The following is a 25,633-nucleotide window of genomic DNA, read 5'->3' on the forward strand; positions in this document are numbered from 1 at the left end:
TTGGCGCAGTCGCAGTGCGACTATTGCGCATGCGCACTAAGCGAAATTTCACTGCGATGCGATGAAAAATAACGAGCGATCAACTCGGAATGAGGGCCAATAGATAGAAGGATCAGATAAAAAATAAGACAACCTACTATCACTACCAACACCTCAGTGAATGTGCAAAAATCTGCTTGTTTTACAGGGGATCGGTATGAAATACCTCCAATCAAAATCCCGACGTTCAAAATCCCGACACCAATTGACCGATGGTCAAAATCCCGACAAGGTCAAAATCCCGACATGGACAAAATACCGACATTTAAAATACAGACAAGGTCAAAATACCGACATGTAAAATGCCGACATGTAAAATGCCGACATGCGGTTTTTGTTGTTTTTTGTGTGTGTATGTCGACATAAGTCAACATGGACACCATATAAAGTGTACCGCGTCCCCTCGCATGGCTCGCTGCGCTCGCCATGTTTCAGGCACGGTGCCTCGCTGCGCTCTGCACACTATTATATTCCCCCTCCAGGTCCACTGGGATGGTAAAGTATGAACAAGTCGGTTTCAATGAAAAAAATCATGAAAAACTCATGTCGGTATTTTGACCTGTCGGCATTTTACATGTCGGTATTTTGACCTTGTCGGTATTTTAAATGTCGGTATTTTGTTCATGTCGGGATTTTGACCATCGGTCAATTGGTGTCGGGATTTTGAACGTCGGGATTTTGATTGGAGGGAAACTGACTGCATCCCGCTTTACAGGGCTTAAAATGCTTTGTTAACGAAAATGAGAATACTGTTTTATACAATACTTTTAGTTTCTTTTCATTTGGGACTAGTATTAAATGCTCTGGTTCCTGTAAATGTTACTCAGCATGGAATAAGGAACTTTATAACAAACAACTAGAACACACCGTCTCACCGACACAATTAGCGCCATCTTAAATGCTCTCCCATGAAAAGATGTTTTAAAACATGTTTTAGAAGTGTACAGTTCTAATAAACCGTGTTTGAGTGAATTCCCTTCATGTTTTACTTATTTTAGATTTACATTTAAAACCGAGAAAAGTTTTAAACTGTGTTGTTGTTGTTTTTTTTTTATTGTTTACAGTTACATAGTGTCTAAAGTTATACCTATCCTTTACACAAAGTATAGGTTGCCATCTTATGGGTTGCACAAATATTAAGCCAACCAATTCAATAGAACTAGTGTTACTACTGAGGAACAAAGTGAATTTCTAGTGAAATAACATTACACTTTCACCAGGAAAATGGCTGCCTCCAGTGGACATGGCCGCCACCAGGGGGGTGCTGGGGGCACAGCTGTCCCGGGCCCAGCCTCTCTGACAGAGAGAAGAGGGCCCGGGATGCTCATGCAGCCACCTGCCCGCCGCCGCCGTCCCCGCCGTTCCGCGGTTGTCCCCGCTGTTCTGCCGCTGTCCTCCGACCCTCCAGCAGCTCTGTATTGAAAATTTCCCTCACAAAATGGCCGCTGCCACAGAGGAGGCAGTTATTCAAGATACTAGAGGAGCCCTCTAGTAGCCTGAATAACTGTCTCCTATGAGGTGGCGGCCATTTTGGGAGGGACGTTTTCAATACAGTTGCAGGAGGACGGAGGAGACCAGCAGAACAGCAGGGATGGAGGCGGGCAGGCAGCGGCATCAGCATCCCGGGCCCTTCCGACAGTGGCACATGTATGTATGCATGCATGCATGTGTGTGTATATAATACACACACACGCGTGTTAACTGGTGAAATTCTAAAGCTGACTCCTCCACAGTGGGGGGGAGGGGGCCCTGCCTATTTTGTCAGTCCTGAACCCCGCAATTTCTGATGGCAACCCTGCCAGTGGACCTCTATTATGAAGCATACTGGGAGTACTGTACGTCACAAATTGCTTTAGTTTCAGCCTATGGTCTTCCCAGCACGTTTCAAGCTGAATGCCTACTCTCCAATCTTGCCAGATATTTTTGCAAACTAGAAGTGCACCTACCTCAAACTTAGCAAGGAACAGCCTTACTCCTTGTATTCACTGTTTTTTGCCCAATGTGTCAGCTACTTTGAACACAGAGCTAAGACCCACTGTATTTAGTGATGTCTGCACTTTAAAAAAGAAGCAATCGACTAATTAAGAATTTGTATTTTATTTGGTTATCATGATTTTATTTTATGGATTGGATTATAGGCATTATCCAATTAGCTGCAGTAATTTACTGCAGCAACTGAATTTGCTGGAGGCTATCCATGTAGGCCCAATACCTGGCACTTATCAGGGATATGCTTCACTTGCATAATCCCCAATAACCAGCCCTCAGAGCAGCAATAACACATGGGTCTGGGAACTTATCCCGGATCCCATGTGTTTCCAGACAAAAGCGGGATAGTTTTGGCCGAAAAAATGCGCTATAATTGGATAGCACAATAATGACCATTGGGTTAAAAACGCAATAATAGCCCGTTTTATTTTTGGCCAAAAAAGTAGCAGATACCCCTCTATGTTAAAGGTAAAAATTGCAATAGAACAATTAGATTATCTTGCAATAATTAACATTTCAAATGAGTGATGTCTAAATCAATTACAACAGTTGGAAAAGAAGTAATCTTTTGAATGAAATTATAACATATAAACACCAAGAGACCTTGAAGGGAGTCATTATTTCAGCCTGATAAGATATACATAGTAAACCACAAAACACCGTTTTTTCTGCAGGTTCTCTCTCTGGAACTGTTCTTTGAAATAATAAAACATTCTTTTATGCCTGTTTTCTGTCTGCGCTTCCTGTGGAAATTTTCCACAACAGGAAGTGGGAGAATAAAATAAATAATTCATGCACATAGTAACCAAGGAGAATTTATTACAACTGGAATTAGAAAATAAAAAAGGGTTTCAGGCACAGAATTTGTTACATTTACAGTTATTATACATGAAAGTTAGGCAAGCGGTGTTATGGAACATTGGGGCAGATGTATTAAACCTGTAGAAGTAATAAAGCAGTGATAGGTGTAAGGTGATAATGCACCAGCCAGTCAGCGCCTTACTGTCATTTTTTCAAATCCATAATGATTGGCTGGTGCATTATCACCTTCCACTTATCACTTCTTTATCAGTTCTTTATCCCTTCTCCAGGTTAATACATCTATCCCAATGGGTCCAAGGGCATGCTGGGACTTGCAGTTCCAGAAAAGCAGTAAAAAAAAAACGTTGCCAAATACTGCTATAAATCATTCACTTAAAAAAGAATACTTTATACAATAGTAAGTTATAAAAGAAAGTCATGTTATTTACATAACTAAAAAAGCCAATTTTTAACACAAAATAAGACAAAATGATAAAACAATGGGCTACATCCATCATCACTTGGAGAGTGATAAAATAGAGAGAGGAAATGTACCAGCTAATCAGCATCTAACTGCCATATCACATTCTTGGTTTGAAAATTGACAGTTGAGGTGGGTATACACTTTCCGATAAAGTAAACGACATCGCTCATTTTACCCTTCCTGAGCGACGTTTACCATATCGACTAGTGTGTACGCTGTCCAACGACGAGCGATGCGCGGCCCTGCGGATCGTTAACGACCCTCAGTGTCGGTTATGCATGCAGCTCAATTTGGACTGTCATCCAAAACGTGCCCGGCCGCGGAGTGACGTCACTGAACGATATTGTTTGCATATTGCTCAGTGAGTACGCACTGCCGACAACCTCCCGGTAGAGAAGGGAACACACTAGGCGACGTCGCTCAAAGAGCTTATCGCCAAGTGTGTACCTACCATTAGGAGCTGCTTGGCTGGTAGTTTATCACTCTCCATTTTATCACTCTCCACGCGATAATGCATCTAGATAAATATCCTAATTGCTAACTTTAAAAAAAAATAAACAAATCAAAAGTAGCTATTGTTTGGCCAAATTCATTCTTATTTAATATCTGTTCTACAAAGTATCCAGTTAAATTATATGCCTCTAATTATACAAACATATATACAAAGGCGTGCAATATTTGAAATGCTACTTTTAGAATAAATCAAGCAATTTTAGTGCAAAATAAGTATTTGTAGCGACTTAGGGGGTCACTCCGAGTTGTTCACTCGCTGACGATTTTCGCAGTGCAGCGTTTAATTGAAAAAACGGCAAAAATTGTGCATGCACATGGTAAGCAGCGCGCAAGTGCTTAGTAATTTAACACAAAACTTTGTAGATTTACACAAGCTCGAGCAACGTTTTTTCATCGCTCGAGTGATCATAGTGTGATTGACATGAAGTGGGTGTTTCTGGCCGGAAACTGGCTGTTTTCAGGGAGTGTGCTAAAAAACGCAGGCGTGCCAGGTAAAAACGCAGGAGTGGCTGGAGAAACGAGGGAGTGGCTGGCCGAACGCAGGGCGTGTTTGTGACGTCAAACCAGGAACTAAACGGACTGAGGTGATCGCAATCTAGGAGTAGGTCTGGAGCTACTCAGAAACTGCAAGGAATTATTTAGTAGCAGATCTGCTAATCTTTCATTCGCTATTCTGCTAAGCTAAAATACACTCCCAGAGGGCGGCGGCCTAGCGTTTGAAATGCTGCTAAAAGCAGCTAGCGAGCGAACAACTCGGAATGACCACCTTAGTCAGCTGTATTGGTTGACTGTAGACCTGTTCTGAGCTTATTAATATTATACTGCTCTTCATCCATTACCCCAGCATGTGGACCCATGTGATCTCTTTAGCACCTCTGATCAATGTACTGTACACAATATTGTTCTCTATAAAGCAAGAACCAGTTCACTAAATTACCTATATATACCCCTTTCAGAAATCGACAAAAACATGTGAATTTGCTGAGGCTCGATGAGTCGACCTGGGTCCTGCTTATGTAAAGGATCACACCTAAGTTGACAGTCCCAGGTCCGCAACCCTGCAATCAACCATGGTTATTCCCAGGACTTGCAACCTGATTGCCATTTCGGGGCAGCCTAGGGCTGTTACAGATGACCTCATCAGCGGCAGACGGCAGAACTCAGAAACTGGCTTGTGTGTGAAAAGGGTCGATCTGGGAAAAACCCGGGTCTGTGGGGTAGTGTGAAAGGCGTTCTCGAAGCTAGGACGCGGTTATACTTGGGTCGGGGCCATGTATTTCTCAGGGTGTATGTCTCAAAGGGGTGATACACTTACATTTCTAAATTTCATCAAGCTAATGGTGAGGTGATTGGTGTTAAAGTAGGAATTCTCTAAAAGTAGCAGCAGAAGTGAACTTATAGGGAGTGATTCAATTCTGCGGGGTGGTCTTCAGTATGCCGACTGACGGGATCCCGGCGCACAGTATACCGGTGCCGGGATCCCGACAGCCGGCATACCGACACTTATTCTCCCTCGTGGGGGTCATTTGCGTAGCAAGGGGCTCATTTGCGCTCGCCACACTGTCGGTAAGCCAGCGGTCGGGCTCCCAGCGCCGGTATGCTGGTCGCCGGGAGCCTGACCGCCGGCATACCATACTAAACCCAATACTGCATGATGTTGGGTCACAATGAAGAGACAACTGGCCTGATTCTGAGTCAGACCTTAGCATGCTTGCAAATGGCAAGCTTTTACAGAACATGAGCAGAAGCAAATTTAGGCGTATGTCTATCCTACTTTGAGTCTGACTAAACTTGCCTGTCTTTCTGTGAAATAGGCAGTTTCTGGAGAGGAAATGGGTGGTGACAATGTGATACACACCTGATATTGTGTGATGGGAGTTTTATGGAAGTGTTGTGGGCATGTATCTAGCTCTGTGCATTAGTAGTACAGATACTAGCATTAGCATAAAGTAGTAAGTATGACTTCTGTGGTAACCCGTAACTACAGTCACTGTGCATGCGACTGAGATGCACATTACTGCATATTACAAAAGCCCAACATCGCTGTTTTCCTGGGCGTTGAATCGTCTCTAAAGTATTGATTACTTACGTAAAATTCTATGAAAAATAACACTTTTCTTTTAACTGCAGTGTACCACTGGTTATGGCTCAAAGGGTCAACAGTCAGAAGGTCGACAATGTCTAGGCCGGCACCAAATGGTTGATATACACTAGGCCAACATAGTAAAAAGGTCAACATGTCGATACGTAAATGGTCGACACATGAAAAGGTCAACATGAGTTTTTGACTTTTTTTTGGTGTCAAAATTTCCCTTCCAGCATGTGTACCCCCAATTAGTGCACCGTATCCTTCCCACTTACTACTTACTACAGGTTATCATTCTAAATTGTAGCACACGTGGATAGTAAAGTATGAAAAAGTCCTAAGTATGGAAAAAAAATCCCCAAAACTCATGTCGACCATATGATGTATGTGTCGAACATTGTCACAATTTGATCATGTCGACATTTTGACCATGTCAGCCGTATGCACGTCGGCCATCTGGTGTTGACCTATTGCTTGCTGGCCTAGCCAGATACCTGGACCATCATAGTGGTTATAAAACTGAGGTAAAAGGAACCTTTTTGTGAAACATGCTGTTTATTTACCACCATTATAGTGACCATTAACTTACATTTTCTGTTCCCTTAAAATATTTTTTTCAACTCCATTACTCTATTATTTAATGGCTAAAGGATGGGAGAGAATCCATATGCAGTGACCGGAAAGCCGGAGGCTTCTCTGCGGCATGTGGCTCTCTCACTGTTGAATCAGCAGTAGTTCAGCCAGATTGTTTAAGCCTGTACGACCTCTTGTTAGAGGAGACAGTAAGTTCTATTGCCCCCACAGAGATGTTACTGGCAATGTCAGATCCAGACGTCATAACAGGTTTTGCTTATGTACTGAGGCTATAACATTTATGCAGTGCTTTTAAAAGCAGGCTGACTTTTATAACTATTTTCCATTTAAGGGAGATGGAGTTGGCATCTTTGTCCTGTGCTGGTGATACTCAGGCTCAGCAGTGGAATTCTCTGCACACATTCCACTGAAGTATAGAACCTTGTGATATACAAAACCCAGCCTGCCCTTTTTCCCGGCTGCTATAAATCCCAACACTTTATTACATCTGGTCTTTTTTAATGTTCTGTATAAATCATGTGGGGTCTATACGCCTGCTTTTAAGTGACTTGAAAACAACGCAGCCTTTTGCTGACACATTTCTTCTTTCACTTTACTCATACTGAAACAGCAGTTACTTTGCTTCAGCAAAGTTCTAGTGGCACCTGTGTGTTATTGGTCAGTAGGACGTACAGTATATAGGGGGTCATTCCAAGTTGATCGCTCGCTAGCAGTTTTTAGCAGCCGTGCAAACGCATTGTCGCCGCCCACTGGAGAGTGTATTTTCGCTTTGCAGAAGTCCGAACGCCTGTGCAGCAGAGCGCCTGCAAAAACATTTTGTGCAAAACAAGACCAGCCCTGGACTTACTCTTCGTGTGCATTGATTCTAACGTTGGAGGGTTGGCATTTGACGTCACACACCCGTCCAGCGTTCGCCCAGCCACGCCTGCTTTTTCCCCCGGCACGCCTGCGTTTTTCCAAACACTCCCTGAAAATGGTCAATTGACACCCAGAAACGCCCCCTTCCTGTCAATCTTCTTGCGTTGTGCCGTGCGACTGAAAGCTTCGCTAGAACCTGTGCAAAACCACAAAGGACTATGTACCCGTACGTCGCGCGTGCGCACTGCGGTGCATACGCATGCACAGAAATGCCGATTTTTAGCCTGATCGCTGCACTGCGAACAACAGCAGCTAGCAATCAACTCGGAATGACCCCCCTAAGACTCTCCAACTGGTGAATCAGAGACCAATTACAATTGGCGCTTATCTTCCCTGAAAACAGCTAAAAGTGTTATCTAGTGTGACAGTATTTTTATATACAATCCTTCTGCTAAGCGATAGGGCTCTAGAACTTTACAATTATTACAGCTACATTATCACCTAATTCAGCAAATTCACCACTTTACTATTGGTGCAATAGACGAGAGTGCATGAATGGGCAGGGGGACCAATTAGAAGTTACAATCACTATAATTTTGCTTTCTGATTGGTCCTACCACTTCCCCACAATTTCCACAATGTCACATAGTCACAGTTCTCACGGTCTGGTAAAACCAATGCATGAAACAGCCATGGAGACTCTAGTGAATGGCAGCCTGGATAAAGTCAATTTATTTGCTCTACCTGTGAGTTCTGATTTAAACTCAAACATTACAAAGTTTGAAAACAGTATATACTGTGCAGTGAAATAGCGGCCCATGCAGCTGATATATGGCCCACAAGCCATAGTAGACCAGTCCAAGACCCACAGGAAAACATTGTTTTCCATTTAGTTTTGGTTACATGCTATGACTTGTTTGTTTGAGTTTGGTGTGACTCAGGTGGATGTGGTCCCAGATTAAGTTTATTACTCTTGTGGGGCCACTGCTTGAGAAGTAGTTCTTTAGCTGTGTGCTCCTGACAATTTTAAGAGACTTCACCTCCAAAAATGGCTGGCCAAAGAACTTGCTGTTAGATGCCACTAAATAAGGTGCTGCTGTGCCTTTCATGGGTGGACATATTCACCTTTCTAAAATAAATTGTTGAACTCCATGGCAAGATACTTTTTAACTATTGTGATTGACAAGTCTTTTAAAGTTCTAGACTACAGCTGGGTACACACTAGACGATTCTGGATATTGGCCAACGGCACGAGTGCCAGAACGATATGTCGGTTGACCGTACGCACTGAACAATATATTGCGTGACCGCACAATATATATTTCAGTGGACACATCCAGGATCTTCTGATCAGAACGTGCAAGGATTGACACACAGGAGCGTACAATAGTGCGTACACAGTTCAGCTCAAAACCACAAATCCTCCAATTGATCGTCTAGTGTGTACCTAGCTGTAGGGGCTCATTTAGAGTTATGCACACATTTAGCAGCGGAGTGAACCAAGTTGCACTACATGCCGTTCAGATGCATACACTTTTTTATGCAGTGCAGATTCTACATGCCCTGACATGCTGCACACTTATGTACTGGACATCTCTATTTTATTTCGCATTTTGGAGTTGGTTTGGCTATGCCATCCTCACAATTGTAAGTCAGGTTGTGCATTTTATATTCCCTCCTGCAGTACAATTTTTTTTCCCTGCTGCATTATCTTTCTCCCAGCAGCTGAATTTGCTCTTACTGTAACTGTACATCAAGCACTATATGACTATATTCAGCAGGGCAATGCATACTCCAAGCTGAATTTTACTGACACATTTGTTAGTTGTTCTTTAGTTAATGGACCTTGAGACAAGGGTAGGAAACTGTTTTAATGTCTTTCCATGACTCCATAAATGAGATTGTGTAACAGAACATTTTGAATGTTAGTTGTTACTTTGGCGCGTTCCTGCATGTCCAGCTTTGGAACGTCAACCAATGATCTACTATTAAAATACAGAATCACAAGTGAAATAATTAGCTCCACCTGCGGACCTTTTAAAATGTGTCAGTGAGTAATGAATATACCTGTGCACCTGCTGGGTGACCTGCAAAACATGCACTGTGTGGGATCCTGAGGACCGAGTTTGAGAACCTGTGCACTAGTGCATTATGTCCCATTTATTGTGTTGTGTATCATTTGTGTTTAAAATAGATTCTGTATATTGCAATATAATATAGAGTCTGTATATTGCAATCAAAACATTTCAGTGTTCTAGAACTTCATACTCCACAAACTTCATATACATGATTATAGAATGGCTATGAGATCTGAGTTAGCACATTTAAATGACAACTGTTTTAACCCCAAGCATAGATCTCCCATGCGTATGACACAACAGGCTTTGGGTATGGAGGGTTAATCACCACACCATAGGACTGTTATAGATGCAACGTCTTTATGTTCTGAGACAGGTTCTCTTCTTAGTATTATCCATTAAAAAAAGAAAAAGCCCTATATGTGAAGGTTGAGTTTGTTCCTCATACAGTTAAGTCTCCTTTGATCAATCTGGATGATTTGCTGCTGATGGCTGAGCTAGGGGTCACCTTCAGTTTATATGCGCTGCCAGGAGGGTATGCAATGGAAAGGCGGTGGCCACCAGCACCACTAGCCCTCCGATCATCATTAGTCTGTCGTTGAAGAAGAAAGTTATTTGTCCTTTCATGCTCTCTGTTTGACCAGTTGTCTCTTTCATAAGCTGGAGGTGGACTAGGTCCTAATCCATCCCTGGACCGACATTTACCTTTCACAAGAATGTGCACCAGCTCTGACAGGCTGAGAACTGCAGAGATGATTCCCACCACAAAGTAGAACTGAAGAAAAATGGTCTTCTCTGTGGGTCGGGACACAAAGCAGTCCACTGTGTGTGGGCAAGGTGAACGCACACAAGCATATCCTGGGGCTACTTTGAATCCATAAAGAAGCCACTGTCCCACTAGAAAACCAACCTCTGCCAATATCCTCATCACCACATTGACAATATAGAATGTGCGTATATGGCGCCCCCGTTGCTCCGACCTAATTTTGGACCTCATACTGGTCTGCTGTCCATGTGCTGCCTCTTCTTCCTCTGCATCTCTTCCTATCTTGGTATTCTGGTGCATTGAATAAATGACAAATAGCACAGCAGGAGCGGATAGTAGCACAATGTGGAAGACCCAGAAGCGATAGTGTGAGATGGGAAAAGCTTGGTCATAACACACCTGTCGACAGCCAGGCTGCATAGTGTTGCACACAAATTCCTCCTGCTCGTCATCAAACATATCACTGCCCACTGTGGCTAGGATCAGAATGCGGAAGATCAGCATCACCACCAGCCAGAATCGTCCCACCATGGGAGAGTGCTCCTGTACTGCATCTAGCAATGAGCTCAGAAAGCCCCACTCCCCCATGTCTCCTCTTATTCTGGATACTCGCTCTGCAGAGCACAGAAGGGACAGAATGATAATCAGAAGCTGAATCAGTCCTTTCTGATTACACACATTAATACCACTTGTACAGTAAAACAATATTCATGTAATATTTTATGTAGTAATAATAATAATAATAATAATAATACTACAGACAAGCATACTCAAACACACAAATATAAAGATATACACATACTGTACATATAATTAAAAAATAATGCAGCACTCTAAATTTCATTAAGATATGAGTATTCGGTAGTTTTGCAAGAGCCAGAAAAAAATTAAACATAATATTTGCCCATTCTTTGTCCAAATAAATAAATAAAATAATAATAATAATAATTAAGAAAAAGGTTTATTGATTAAAAGTATATCAAAGTACATCACAGTAAATGGCTGTCGTCTGTTTCAATCAGGCATGATTTTCATCACAGGCAATAAGCCGTCTCTTTTACAGGTGGTAGATATAGGTAGAAAGGTGCATCAACAGCCGTTTAATTAAGGAATTTACATGTGTAGATTATGAACTCAGAGGTTGCTTGAGACTCTAACATGTGACTATAGGTCTGATTCAAAGGTGAGATACTATGCATGTGTCTGAGTTGCAACACTCATGTGTCGTGATTGTTTACTGACCGTCAGTGAGAATTTGGATGCAGAGAAACTGCCAGTTGGTAGCCGTTTATGGTAAGTTACAGGGGGTGTCTACCTAGAGGCAGGTGTGTCATGGCCAGTGTCTCAGTGGCTATAGCGGTTTAGTTTTGACATTATTAGATGTACTAAGTCTTCAAAAGTGATAAATATGGTTGGTCAGATGTTCAATGGTGTGACTGATGGTACATATTTGTACTCAAGCAGCGGATTTGAGATACCGACAGTGTGCGTCTTTGTACAAATTTCAGTGGCTGCAGCATTAACATATATTCTCAGTACCGCTGTGTACAAATAAAATTCCATCCACTTCTGTGATTAATGTACACCCTTATTTCTCTACCTGTTCAGTAAGTGTAAAAAATGCTTCAAGGTAGACATACAAGCATGTCAAACACTTGCTGAACTATACACTTGTGGTAAAACAAGCGGCAGTTGCAGTTCCGAATAAACATACGTTTCTGAACATATTAACAGCCAGTGATCAAGCCCCGTAACATAACTGAATGCAATATGTTTATAGGTAAAATGGAGCAATAAACATGTTGTAAATGTGCAGAGTTAGTTGATACTCGTGTCATATATAGAAGGCATATCACACACATGGCTCTTTTATTCCTCAGTCTAAAAGTGAGTGCTGATTCTTCCTTCTACTGCAGAGAATGGATTTGTGGAATATATATGGGATATAGTTACTATCCCGGCGGTTGGGATCCCGGAGGTCAGAATACCAACGCCGGGATCCTGACCACTGAGAATGCCGACAGCTGCGCCAAGGCTATTCCCACTCGTGGGTGTCCAAGACACCAATAGAGTGGGAGTAGAATCTGTGACGAGTGCAGCAAGCCACCGAGCCTACAGCGTGGCGAGTGCAGCGAGACCGCAAGGGGCTTTCTAGCGCTCGCCCAGCTGCTAGCATTCTGGCGGCCGGGATCCCGGGAGCCGGTATTCATACCAAACCCATGTGTATATATATATATATATATATATATATATATATATATATATGTAACTTGTGTTCAGGCGCTTTACCAATAACCATTGATTATGATCCATCTGTGTGTATATTGATAAATTATTCTAGCAGAGTGTTAGCTTTTGGGCCCTAATATTTAATGCAGAATTGCACAAATAAGTAATAGTTGTTCTGGCGGGTCTGGTATGATATACCGGCAGACAGGATGCCGGCTGTCAGTATCCCGACAGTGGCATCCCATATGCCGGAACACCGGCAGCGAGTCCACTTGCGGACTCGCTGTGCTTGACACGTTGTGGACCCGGTGGCGAGCTTTGCTTTCCACAAGTTCTATTCTCACTCGGTTGGTGCCGAGTGGGAATTAGAGATTTAGGGGCAGGTGTAGGGAAACGACCATCGACAAAATGATGGTTGTCAGGATTCCAGCGTCGGTCTCCTGAATGCCGGGATCCCGACTGCTGGCATTTTGATTGCATTCATTTCTGGCACTGCACTATAAGACAAAGCTTATGCAGGACATACTATATCAATCAAAATATCTGAAATGTTTAGAAACAAACTGAACATGGAAAAGAGCAAATGTAACCACACTTTTTTGGAAAATGTTATTATATATATATATATATATATATATATACTGTATATACACATACAGACACACATATACAGATGTGTCCTCATGCTTCATTCAGCGCAAGATGATGCCTGGTGTGAGTGAACCAACAGGTCCCATGCAACTCTGCTAACATTGGGGTTTCTTTTGTTTTTGCTAAAAATGCATCTTAGTAGCAATGGAATGCAGCTAGGATGCACAAGGAGACTGTGCTGATTAAATTGATGTATGACACTTGTATATTGTGTGTGACCAAGTCCCTATACGGAGTAGAACAGGACTTGTAGTGGAAAAAAGCCGTGGCTGCTACATTGTATAACTTTGTGTACAGACTTAGAGACTCAGTCGCGCTCAGATATACAAGTGTCATGTATCAAATTAATCAGCACAGCCTCCTAGTCACACTGCACTGTTACAATATATTGTTATGGAAAAATCTAATTATTGATGACAATAAGACATATTTTCAGCAAAAAAAAGAAGCAAAAGGGACGCCCAAAGTTAGAAGATTCTCATGCCACCTGCGTGCCAAGAGGCACTGTTTGATGTGACTGTAGCAAAGATGTATGCGGACACATCTGTATATATAACATACACTCATCCAATCCATGATATACAGAGGGAAATGACACTCACTGTTGTGTTGAAGAAAACAGGAAACTTTTAATCCAACATACTGTAGAGATGTCTTCTAGACATGATAGCCCCTGATGATTGCCTAGATTAAGGGGGAGATGTACTAAACAATAAATAGAGTGGAGAAGTGAGCAAGTGGAGAAGTTGCCAATAGCAATCAATCAGCACTGAAGTAACATTTATAATTTGCATAATATAAAATTATAAAGAGCAGCTGATTGGTTGCCATGGGCAATTTCTCCACTGGCTCACTTCTCTACTCTTTTCACTGCTTAGTACATCTCCTGCTAAGGCTGAAACGGACATCATTAGGTGAACATTATACATCTCTTTTGGATTAAAAGTTACCTCTGTTTACGTCATCAAAACAGTCAGTGTCGCTCCTTCAATTTTTAAGTATTTCACGGATTGGGTAAGTATATTACATTATTTTTTATGGACCTTGTCTCCACACGGAAATACTACATGTTGTGAGTGCTGCAGGCCTCATATCTATATGTATTTATATCTATCTATATATATAGATATATATATATATATATATATATATATATATATATATGTATAAATAACTTATTTTTTCATTTTTAGTTTAATTTATCACTAAGAACATATACTGCTAAAAAGTCAGCTGTAAAAATTATTTTCCCTATTATCGTGAATTAGTTTACTGTAAATCAATATTGTTAGTATGTACAAAAATGCCTTTAATAAAAGTAAAATGTAAAAAACATATAGAATGCATTCATGCCAACTACTTTATTTTATCATATACCCCTGTGGTGTATTTTATTTGTTATGGGGCTATTTAACAAAATAAATCAATTCCTCATCAGTACATATCAGTAAATATGTACATGTATATATATATATATACCTTGTGTGGCTTGCATGGAGATCTATCGTAAAGACCACATAGAGAGACACAAACAAAACAGCATTAGATATGATCTGACTTTGTTGGAGTGTTACAATATATTGTTATGGAAAAATCTAATTATTGATGACAAATGTATTACTTCTGTTACTGACATGGTTAATACTGAATATGCATTTTGGTACTTGGGACACCAACTTCCATAAAACAAAACACAATCTTCTGAAATACCCCGAACAGAAACTTCAAAACATTCCTAGAGATAAAAATGGTTTTGAATTATTATTAGTAATGTTCCAACGGTAATGTAAAAATGACACTAATACAGCAGCATTGTTATAGAAAGAGTTTGGAGAAATGTCTTAGCAAAGTAAACCCAAAGTCATGTACCACTCACAGTAGATTACAGTAGATTTATTCTCATTTGATATTAATTATGCATGCATGTGTGAAAAAGTGTACATACACTACATATACTGTATATATATATATATATATATATATATATATATATATATACACACATACGTAAAGAGATGGCTAGCAAGAGGCAGGTCTGTCTTTGTTTTACCACTATACTCTCTATGTGGATGAGGGGGCCAGATGTGTCAGGATACAAGCATATGATGTGAACTGATTACAAAAACTCACTGTTGAATCAACCATATATAGAATAACAGCAAATGTGATGGAAATATAGCGTAATGTGTTTTGGTTGGGTTTATTTAGCAAATGGGTTTTAACTCTTCATTGCATTCAGTGCTCATTGCAAATTCCCAGCGCCAATATTCGTGCTCACCAGTCAGTTCTGCAACTTAACACTCAAAAGAATAGATTTCAAAGAAAATTAACAAAAATAAATAATTGATTTCAACAAATTTACACCAGGTCAAAGCATTTGTTAAAAAAAAAAAAAAAAAATGATTAAAAAAGATCTTTCATAAAAAATTCCAAAGACAATTTAAATCCAATAAGGAAGTTGGTGTTTTATTAAGCTGGGTCCAAAATGCATTGGTATGATATGTCACATAAAGCTACTAGAATGTATACTGAACTTACATGTTATTGATTGTCCCAGTAATGATTAACCACATCCCTGCTTGTGGATTTAGCAGGTGATGCTTAGCTGGTCCTTGTAGTTTTGAAGGGGTTAATGTTGCAGTCGTGCGCTCGCACTTTCCCTCTCTCCCAGACTGATACAAGATAAGAATGTCTACATTTAGCGCATACCTCTCAACTGTCCTGCCCAGATATCAGGGACAGCTTTGTCCCCCCTTCACAGGGTGGGAAGGCTGGAATATAAACTGCAGAAAAAAGCAGTTTTAGGCTGGAAAGTAAAGGGTTAAACAACTGTAATAACAATCAAAGCTTACAGCAAGTAGCATGACCCTGTACTCTCATGCACGCTCATGTCTTCAAAATACACAGACTTAAGGGAGAAAACCTCTCGACTTTACTTATACACAGATAAAACACATGTAGCCCCGCATCCTTTCTAAGATCCGGACAAAACTGCATGTATTCCTCAACTCCTCCTAATACACAGACACCAAGACATGTATCCATAATTTCTGCCTAAAGCGCACCAGCAAATATGTCTCTCACCTCTTCCCAATACACAGATACCAGCAAATGCATCTCTCATTTCCTTCTAATGCACAGATACCAGGACATGTACCTTCCACCTTCTTCTAATACACAGACACCAGGACATGTGCTTCTCACCTCTTCTAATACACAGACACCAGGACATGTACCTCTCACCTCTTCTAACACACAGACATAAGAAATGTACCTCTCACCTTCTCCTAATAGACAAATATCAGGACATGTACCTCTCACCACATCCTAATACACAAACACCAGGACATGTACCTCTCACCTTCTTCTAATACACAGACACCAGGACATGTACTTCTCACCTCTTCTAATACACACTCACAGACACCAGGACATGTACCTCTCACCTCTTCTAACACACAGACATAAGAAATGTACCTCTCACCTTCTCCTAATAGACAAATACCAGGACATGTACTTCTCACCACATCCTAATACACAAACACCAGGACATGTACCTCTCACCTTCTCCTGATACACAGACATCAGGACATGTACCTCTCACCACCTCCTAATACACAAACCCCAGGACATGTACCTCTCACCTCCTTCTAATACACAGACACCAGGACATGTACCTCTCACCTGCTCCTAATACAGACACCAGGACATGTACCTCTCACCACCTCCTAATACACAAACACCAAGACATGTACCTCTCACCTGCTCCTAATACAGACACCAGGACATGTACCTCTCACCCCCTCCTAATACACAAACACCAGACATGTGCCTCTCACCTCCTCCTAATACACAGACACCAGGACATGTACCACTTACCTCCTCCTAATACAGAAGACACCAGGACATGTACCTCTCACCCCCTCCTAATACACAAACACCGAACATGTGCCTCTCACCTCCTCCTAATACACAGACACCAGGACATGTACCTCTCACCACCTCCTAATACACAGACACCAGGACATGTACCTCTCACCTGCTCCTAATACAGACACCAGGACATGTACCTCTCACCCCCTCCTAATACACAAACACCAGACATGTGCCTCTCACCTCCTCCTAATACACAGACACCTAGACATGTATCCATCACATCTTCCTAATACACAGACACCAGGACATGTATCACCACGCTGCAGGTTTGGTGGCACAGGTTAAATTCACACTCTATGGGTGTCGTGGACACCCACAGGTGGGAATAGTCCCTTTTAGTCAGCATGCCGACTGTCGGGACTGTAAAGGGGCGGGATTCCTCCGTTGGTATTGTGACCAGCGGTCTCGTAACTACCTCTCGTATCCTTCACATCCACATAATACACAGACACCAGGATATGTATCCTTCCCATCTTACTAATACACAGACACTTGGACATGTATATTTCACGTCTTCCTAATACACAGACATCCGGACATGTATCCCTCACATCCTGTTAGCATACAGACACCAACACACATGTGTTTGGTGGGTGTGTGTGTGTGGAGATTATCTTCTCCTGAGGCCCATGCCAGGACATGTGTAATGAAGCTCTATTTGGATTTTCACTTCTGCACAAATGATCAGTAGAACATAACAAGTGCTGGCCATAAAGCCAGCCACATATTAGCCACATGGGCTGCTCATAATACACAGGTATCATTCAGAACATGAACCTCTCACATTCTCCTTATACACAGACATTGTACACATGGCTCTCACCTAGTCCTATTACACATTAATGATCACATTTACGTCTAACATACTCCTAACAGACATAAGGACACTCACCTCTCATTTCTTCCTAATACACAGGTATTAGGACATTTATGTCATATCTTCTAATATACAGACATTAGGACAGTTACCTCTCACCTCCTTCTAATCCATGGGCATCAGCTTTGGAGAGAGATAAAGTGGACGGAGATAAAAGTACCGGCCAACCAGCTCCTAACTGCCATTTTTCAAACACAGCCTGTAACATGGCAGTAAAGGCCCCCATCCACTAGTCAGATTTGGGCAGTTTTCTTCAGATTTCGATGCATCTGACCGTCATATCTGAAGAAAAGTGTCACATTGGATGGCTCTTCAGATCCGATGCGCACTCCCGTGTCAGATATGTCTGAACTACAGATCTCTGAGGCTGCCCCAACTATTTATCTGAATCTGAAGAAAACAGGTGCACATCGGATTGTTTTTTTACTTCAGATGTATCTGATCAGATTCATCTGAAACGTCACTTGACTGGCATCTCCCTGACCACTCCCACCCACCAAGAGGGGGAACAGCGGCAGCAGCAGCATCAGATCAATCACATGTAGCATGTGTGCATCAGATATATCTGATGCGATCTGGCACATGATATATTGCATCAGATATATCTGAAGTGAATGTAATGAAAATTAAAGCCAGGGTCTGATCCGATTCTCGGGACGCTCCCGGGAGAGTTCAAGAGAAATCTGATGCTATCTGCAGTTCAGACAAGTCTGAGTAGTGGATGGCCACCTTTAGAATCTGATTGGCTGGTGCTTTATCTCCATCCAGTTTATCTTTCTCCAAGGCTTAGTAAATAGACCTCTATATCTCTTATCTCCTCCCAATACACAGATACTAGAACACATATCTTTATCTCTTCCTAAAACACAGATATAAGGACTTGTCCTCCTAATACAAAGATATCAGGACATGTACCTCTCTCCTCCTCTTAATACATAGATATCAGGCTATGCATCTCTCTCCTCCTCCTCCTCCTAATACATAGATATCAAGACATTTTCCTCTCAGCTCCTCCTAAAGCACATAAGTCTATCCTCCTCATAATACACAGACATAAGAAGACATACCTCATCTCCTCCCAATACACTGATATAAGGACATATAACTCTTACCTCCTTCTAATACATAAAAACATGTACCTTTCACCTTCTCCAAATACACAGACACCAGAACTTGTAGCTCTCACCATCTCTTACAACACAGACATCAGGACATGTACCTCTCACCTCCTCCTAATACACAGACACCAGGACATGTACCTCTCACCTCCTCCTAATACACAGACACCAGGACATGTACCTCTCCCCTTCTCCTAATACACAGACACCAGAACATGTACCTCTCACCTCCTCCTAATACACAGACACCAGGACATGTACCTCTCCCCTTCTACTAATACGCAGACACCAGAACATGTACCTCTCACCTCCTCCTAATACACAGACACCAGGACATGTACCTCTCCCCTTCTCCTAATACACAGACACCAGAAAATGTACCTCTCACCTCCTCCTAATACACAGACACCAGGACATGTACCTCTCCCCTTCTCCTAATACACAGACACCAGAACTTGTAGCTCTCACCATCTCCTATTATACAGACATCAGGACATGTACCTCTCACCTCCTCTTAATACACAGACACCAGGACATGTACCTCTCCCCTTCTCCTAATACACAGACACCAGAACATGTAGCTCTCACCTCCTCCTAATACACAGACACCAGGACATGTACCTCTCCCCTTCTCCTAATACGCAGACACCAGAACATGTACCTCTCACCTCCTCCTAATACACAGACACCAGGACATGTACCTCTCCCCTTCTCCTAATACACAGACACCAGAACATGTACCTCTCACCTCCTCCTAATACACAGACACCAGGACATGTACCTCTCCCCTTCTCCTAATACACAGACACCAGAACTTGTAGCTCTCACCATCTCCTATTATACAGACATCAGGACATGTACCTCTCACCTCCTCTTAATACACAGACACCAGGACATGTACCTCTCCCCTTCTCCTAATACACAGACACCAGAACATGTAGCTCTCACCACCTCCTAATACACAGACATCAGGACATGCACCTCTCGCCTCCTCCTAATACACAGACATCAGGACTCATATACAATACAATATTTTGGTAAAAATAAAATAAAACAAAACACAAGTCACCCCCATATCTGAAACTAGCACATTCAGTATAATGTGCACCTTAAATTCCCGACACTTTTCTACAAGTCCTGATCCTGTACAGTCAGTAGGACTGTGGCACTGGCCGTATCCAGTTGGGACGTACCTGCATGTTAACGATAACATTTCCTCGAAAATAAACTTTGATTTCAGTGCAGAACAAGTTTATGCCCCGAAGCTCTCTGAACAGCTTTAACTTTATTTTCCCTGGACAGTATCAGGATGAGAAGCTATTTAGTCAGGGTCTGAGTCCGCCTCCTTTTAAAGGGACATCTTTCTATGTATATATAACAGCTCAGTCCATTGCTTTAAGCTTGAACTATTCTGATGATATAAAGTACACATAAGTCTTTCACAATTCAGAACCCTGGCTCATGTTCATATCCAGGCAGTGCCTTCATGTAAAACCTACATTTCTCCTTGAGTTAAGGCTTGATAAATACATAAGCATTTTTAAAACTTGTTTTTAGATTATTGATGTTGATTCTAGATAATGGATCATGAACCATTTTATTCAAACTGGTAAATACAGTGGTTCAAGTATGCAGGTATGCTCGGGTACGGGGTACCCTAAAAAATTTGGCAGCAGGTTCGCAGTACCACCCAGAGCCGGCCCTAACCAATATGATGCCCTAGGCAAGATTTTGGCTGGTGCCCCCTTGCACAGACGCTAGTTCCGCCTCTGACTCTGTACCCCTTTCCCAGCACCATCACCCCTCACCCATAGCAGTCCTCATTTTGGTGCTCGTATCCCTATATTTTAAATAGGAACGGTGTGCAGCCCAAAAAGGGTCGTGCTCTTGCTGAGAAGGGGCATGGCCACACAATAATTGCCCCAGTTGAAATTACGCCACACAGTACTGCAACTTTATTCACATTATATCATGCAATAGTGTCTCTTATTCACGTTACTTACATCACACGGTAGTACCATGTTAATCTTCACAGTAGTGCCCTTTATTCACATTACAACAGACCATACTGCTCTTTACTCACATTAGGCCACACAGTAGTGCCCTTTCTATATGTTACACCACAAAGTACTGTAGTACACCTTATACACATAATGCCGCACATTAGTAATGCATTTAGTATGCAGATAGAGCCGCAGTCACTCACAGAATATAGGCATGCTGCATATCATTCTAATCAGCAGAAGCTGTTTGTGCCCCTGGGCATTCCAAATGCCCTAGGCATTTGCCTAGTTTGCCTAAGCCTAGGGCCGGCTCTGGTACCACCCACTGCACAGTTTGCACCTGTGACTGCCATTACCGCAACTATAATGCGCTGCCGAGCAACAAGACCATGGTGTTCGGCAGCATGACGGCGCCTCCCACTTTGTCAGGGCTAAAAGGAGCACGACAATGACATCATGAGATCACATCACGCTTCCTCTCATGGTGGCCGCGACTGGGCTGGGTGCCTTTTCCCACAGTGTCCAGCTGTTTCTCTTCACTCGGTTCGAGTGACACATCGGCACTGAGCAGCTATCATTCTTCACAGGTTGGGCTGCTGGGCATGTCTCTGGCTCCACTGTGTGGGGTAATTTTTTTTTTATATAATGTGGGATACTGCTATATATTTCTATTTTTATGAGTGCATTACAGGTTGAGTATCCCTTATCCAAAATGCTTGGGACCAGAGGTATTTTGGATATGGGATTTTTCCGTATTTTGGAATAATAGCATACCATAATGAGATATCAAGGTGATGGGACCTAAGTCTAAGCACAGAATGCATTTATGTTTCATATACACCTTATACACACAGCCTGAAGGTCATTTTAGCCAATTTTAGCCAATATTTTTTATAACTTTGTGCATTAAACAAAGTGTGTTTACATTCACACAATTCATTTATGTTTCATATACACCTTATACACACAGCCTGAAGGTCATTTAATACAATATTTTTAATAACTTTGTGTATTAAACAAAATTTGTGTACATTGAGCCATCAGAAAACAAAGGTTTCACTATCTCACTCTCACTCAAAAAAGTCTGTATTTCGGAATATTCCGTATTTCGGAATATTTGGATATGGGATACTCAACCTGTACTATATATTTCTATTGTAATGATGTCTATTATACCAGCGGCACTACTACTGTTATAATAGAGGTATTATTTATTTATTATTTATTAACAGTTTCTTATATAGCGCAGCATATTCCGTTGCGCTTTACAATTAGAACAACAGTAATAGAACAAAACTGGGTAAAAACAGACAGACATAGAGGTAGGAAGGCCCTGCTCGCAAGCTTACAATCTATAGGGGAATAGGCATAGATAGTATACACAAGGATAGATGCTACCTATTGCATAATGGTCAACCAGATTGCTAGGTTCTTAATGGGTTGTATGATGATACCCCACAAAGTTGGCCAAGTGTCAGGAGGGTGTGAGACTAAAGAAAGACAAGATATGTGATGTTATGAATACTCTACAGAGGATGTAATTAGATAGGAAAGCACTGAAGGTTATGTAGGTGGGTCTGGAATTTGATAGGCTTGTCTGAAGAGGTGAGTTTTCAGGGAACATTTACATATTACTATTTATTGTTATTAAATTGGGGGCATTATTAATATATATATATATATTTATTTATTACACTGGGGCATTACTATATATTTCTATTATTATGGGTCATTACTATATATTTCTATTGTAAGGTGCACACTACTATATATTTTTATTATTATGGGGGCATTACTATATATTTCTATTGTAATGTGGACACTACTATATATTTCTATTATGGGTCATTACTATTTTATTTCTATTGAAATGTGGACACTACTATATATTTCTATTATTATGGGGGCATTAGTATATATTTCTATTGTAATGTGGACACTACTATATATTGGGGGCACTACTACAGTATACTGTATATTCCTGTTATAATGGGGGCATTACTATGTATTTTTATTAAATTGGGGGGCATTAAAATATATTTCTATTATACTCGGGGTATCAATATATAGTTCTATTATACTGGGGGCATTACTATATATTTCTATTATACTGGAGGTAGTACTAAATATTTCAGACCTTGCCTCCAGAGTGCAAAGAAAAGGGACTGTGCTGTGTGGCCACACCCCTAGTGTAATGTAGCCACTCCCCATAGTGTCATGTGTTCATGCCCCCTCATGACACATGACCACGCCCATTTTTCGGTACACTCAGAACCACTAAGAATATTTGTACTTGCACCACTGGTAAACACAATATTCCATAATGACAAATGTTGATGTGAATATATAGGGATTCATGTAGAGTTAAGACACATTTTGCACCAAACATGCAGAAAATGCTCCAAGAAAAAAATCCACACATACTTTGTGCAGCTCAGGATGTATCCGGCTCTGCAAGGGTAGCATGTGTGCCACGCTTACAATAACAGTAAGTTACAGTAGCAGGGGAGCTTTAAAAGAGGAGGAGGCCCAGGTGCAGCCTCCTCCATTCAGGCCCCCTCCTCCCTGACGGCAGCGCTTAGAGTCTGAGCACTAGAGCGGTCAGGCTCTACTACGCATGCGCAGATCTCCGGGAAAATGGAGCGGTGGCCATTTTCCCTGAGATTTCTCTACTGCGCATGCGCAGAACTCAGTGAAAATGGCCGCTGGGCCATTTTCACAGAGTTTTAATACCGCCGTGGACGTCGCCGCGGGACCCTGGAGGGGTGAGTATTTAGAAAATGGGTGCAGCGTGTGCGGTGGGGGCCCCCTCTGGACTCAGGGGCCCGTGTGCACCGCACTCACTGCACCCATTATAGAAACGCCAGTGTACAGTAGTGTAGTAGTATATGTACCTGCTTAACACCAGGAGAAGACAGAGCTATATGCTCTAACTTGACGCCAGGAAAAAACAGTGATATGTCATATGCACCGGGTTTATGGCAGGAGATTGGATTTGAAAGTGTTATGCGCCCTACACATTAGGCGATGTGCCGCCGAGGTGCCCGACGGCCGATACGGCCGACGGGCGACCCGGCGGCGGGGGGGCAGTGACGGGGGGAGTGAAGTTTCTTCACTCCCCCCGTCACCCGGCTCCATAGACGTGCAGGCAAATATGGACGATCTCGTCCATATTGGCCTGCATGCACAGCCGACATGTCACCAGCGATGAACGAGCTCGTTCATATCGTGCAGTAATATCGGCATGTGTGTCGGGCCCATTAGAAGTAAATTTTAAGGTTATACTACAGAATGCATATACAATATAAGGGCTAATTCTGGGAAACATGGGATACAATTTGCAGATTTTTGCCTTGGGCCCAATACTATAGTCTTCTATTTATAACAATATTTATGTATAACTTTAAGTATAAACATATAATTTATAGTTTTTTTCTTTTTCTATATTTGTCTGTTTTCCAAATATATCCCCCTACCACGCTTTCATTATTTGTAAAATAGGCTCTCTAACTCATAGCTGAATAAATCAAGGTTCTCTCTTCTGTGCTTTGCCCTACCCTTCACACATCCAATCCTAAAGTGGGCTGATGATCAGTGGGCAAATCCCCATTTCTACATAACATTTCTAATTCACTAAATTAGACAGTGGTAACTACTGACGTGTGGAGTAGTTTAACCAGGCCTTTTATAATAGTACATTAAGTACTACAGTCTCTTATAAAGATGAGCAGCATTGCATGCAGACTTGTCTACCGACACCTCCCCATTTTCTGCTTGAAGCCAGTGGTTTTATATTCTGCTTACGCTGTACAGCGTAAACACTAGGGCATGAGGCAATATTAGGGAACTGAATTGTAAAGCAGTTGGCTGCATCAGGTAACATAAGCTTTATGCAACCTGAGACTTTTCAGCTATTGTAGAACTATAAGTTGTAGAAAGCACTGCAAGATTTCAAGCTAATACATAACACACCCAACCCTCCCAATTTTATCAGGATAGTCCCTTTTTGAGTGCTCTGTCTTCCTGTGTCACACTCAGGACTGAATTGTCCAAATCATCAGCCAGTTGAGAGATTTGTTCATTGATTTTTACTGTTTACTGGTGTATTTTGCACTGAAGTGCTGGTAGAAGCCTTGGGACAGGAGACGGATAATGGGTACCCTAGCACTTTTCAATGCTTGGCACACTCCTGGGAGATGCAGCCATGTGGTGGCTATGCCCTCTGTCCCGATCAACTCACCTCCCATGTTGGAAGATATGCTAATATCAACAGTGAATAACAAGAAATATCCAAAAAGTACATTATTGAGACCCTGAGGGATTTTACTACTTTCCAATCAATAGAACAGATTAAGATAGACGGTCTCAATATAGTGCTAATTGGTCTGCTCTGTTGGAAGGTATGTTAATACCTGATATCTACGTACTGGCTCAACTCATTTTCATACCGTCAACATTTAAAAAATAAATAAATAAAAATATACAAAATAAGCCCTTTCCCATGCTTCACAACCTGTCAAAATCACACCCACGACAGGGTCGTCTTTTCGTATGGGCTCAATGTGCACTTGCCCATGGTCCCAGGAGTATAAGGGCCCTAGGCAGATAGCC

The 25,633-nt window shown here is 41.8% G+C and overlaps 1 protein-coding gene and 1 long non-coding RNA gene across 2 annotated transcripts; both read right to left on the minus strand.

The window, feature by feature from the left end:
• Window positions 1–2,838: 2,838 nt before the first annotated feature.
• Window positions 2,839–10,818, minus strand: GJD3 (gap junction protein delta 3). The gene has a single exon (XM_063959787.1). It carries the CDS (start codon window positions 10,794–10,796, stop codon window positions 9,885–9,887), a length of 912 nt encoding a protein of 303 aa, XP_063815857.1. The 5' UTR covers window positions 10,797–10,818; the 3' UTR covers window positions 2,839–9,884.
• Window positions 10,819–14,566: 3,748 nt separating this feature from the next.
• Window positions 14,567–20,290, minus strand: LOC135057779 (uncharacterized). Its single transcript, XR_010244360.1, has 3 exons — window positions 20,213–20,290; window positions 15,627–15,871; window positions 14,567–14,589 (listed from the first exon to the last, which is right to left on the minus strand). It is a non-coding gene; the product is annotated as an uncharacterized LOC135057779 (long non-coding RNA).
• Window positions 20,291–25,633: the final 5,343 nt, after the last annotated feature.

Source organism: Pseudophryne corroboree, chromosome 3 (assembly GCF_028390025.1).
Source record: "Pseudophryne corroboree isolate aPseCor3 chromosome 3, aPseCor3.hap2, whole genome shotgun sequence".
Classification (NCBI taxonomy): Eukaryota; Metazoa; Chordata; class Amphibia; order Anura; family Myobatrachidae; genus Pseudophryne; species Pseudophryne corroboree.

What these genes read in the sequence shown, in the direction of transcription:
- GJD3 (XM_063959787.1), bottom strand. Translation starts at nt 10,796, where the DNA reads ATGGGGGAGTGGGGCTTTCTGAGCTCATTGCTAGATGCAGTACAGGAG.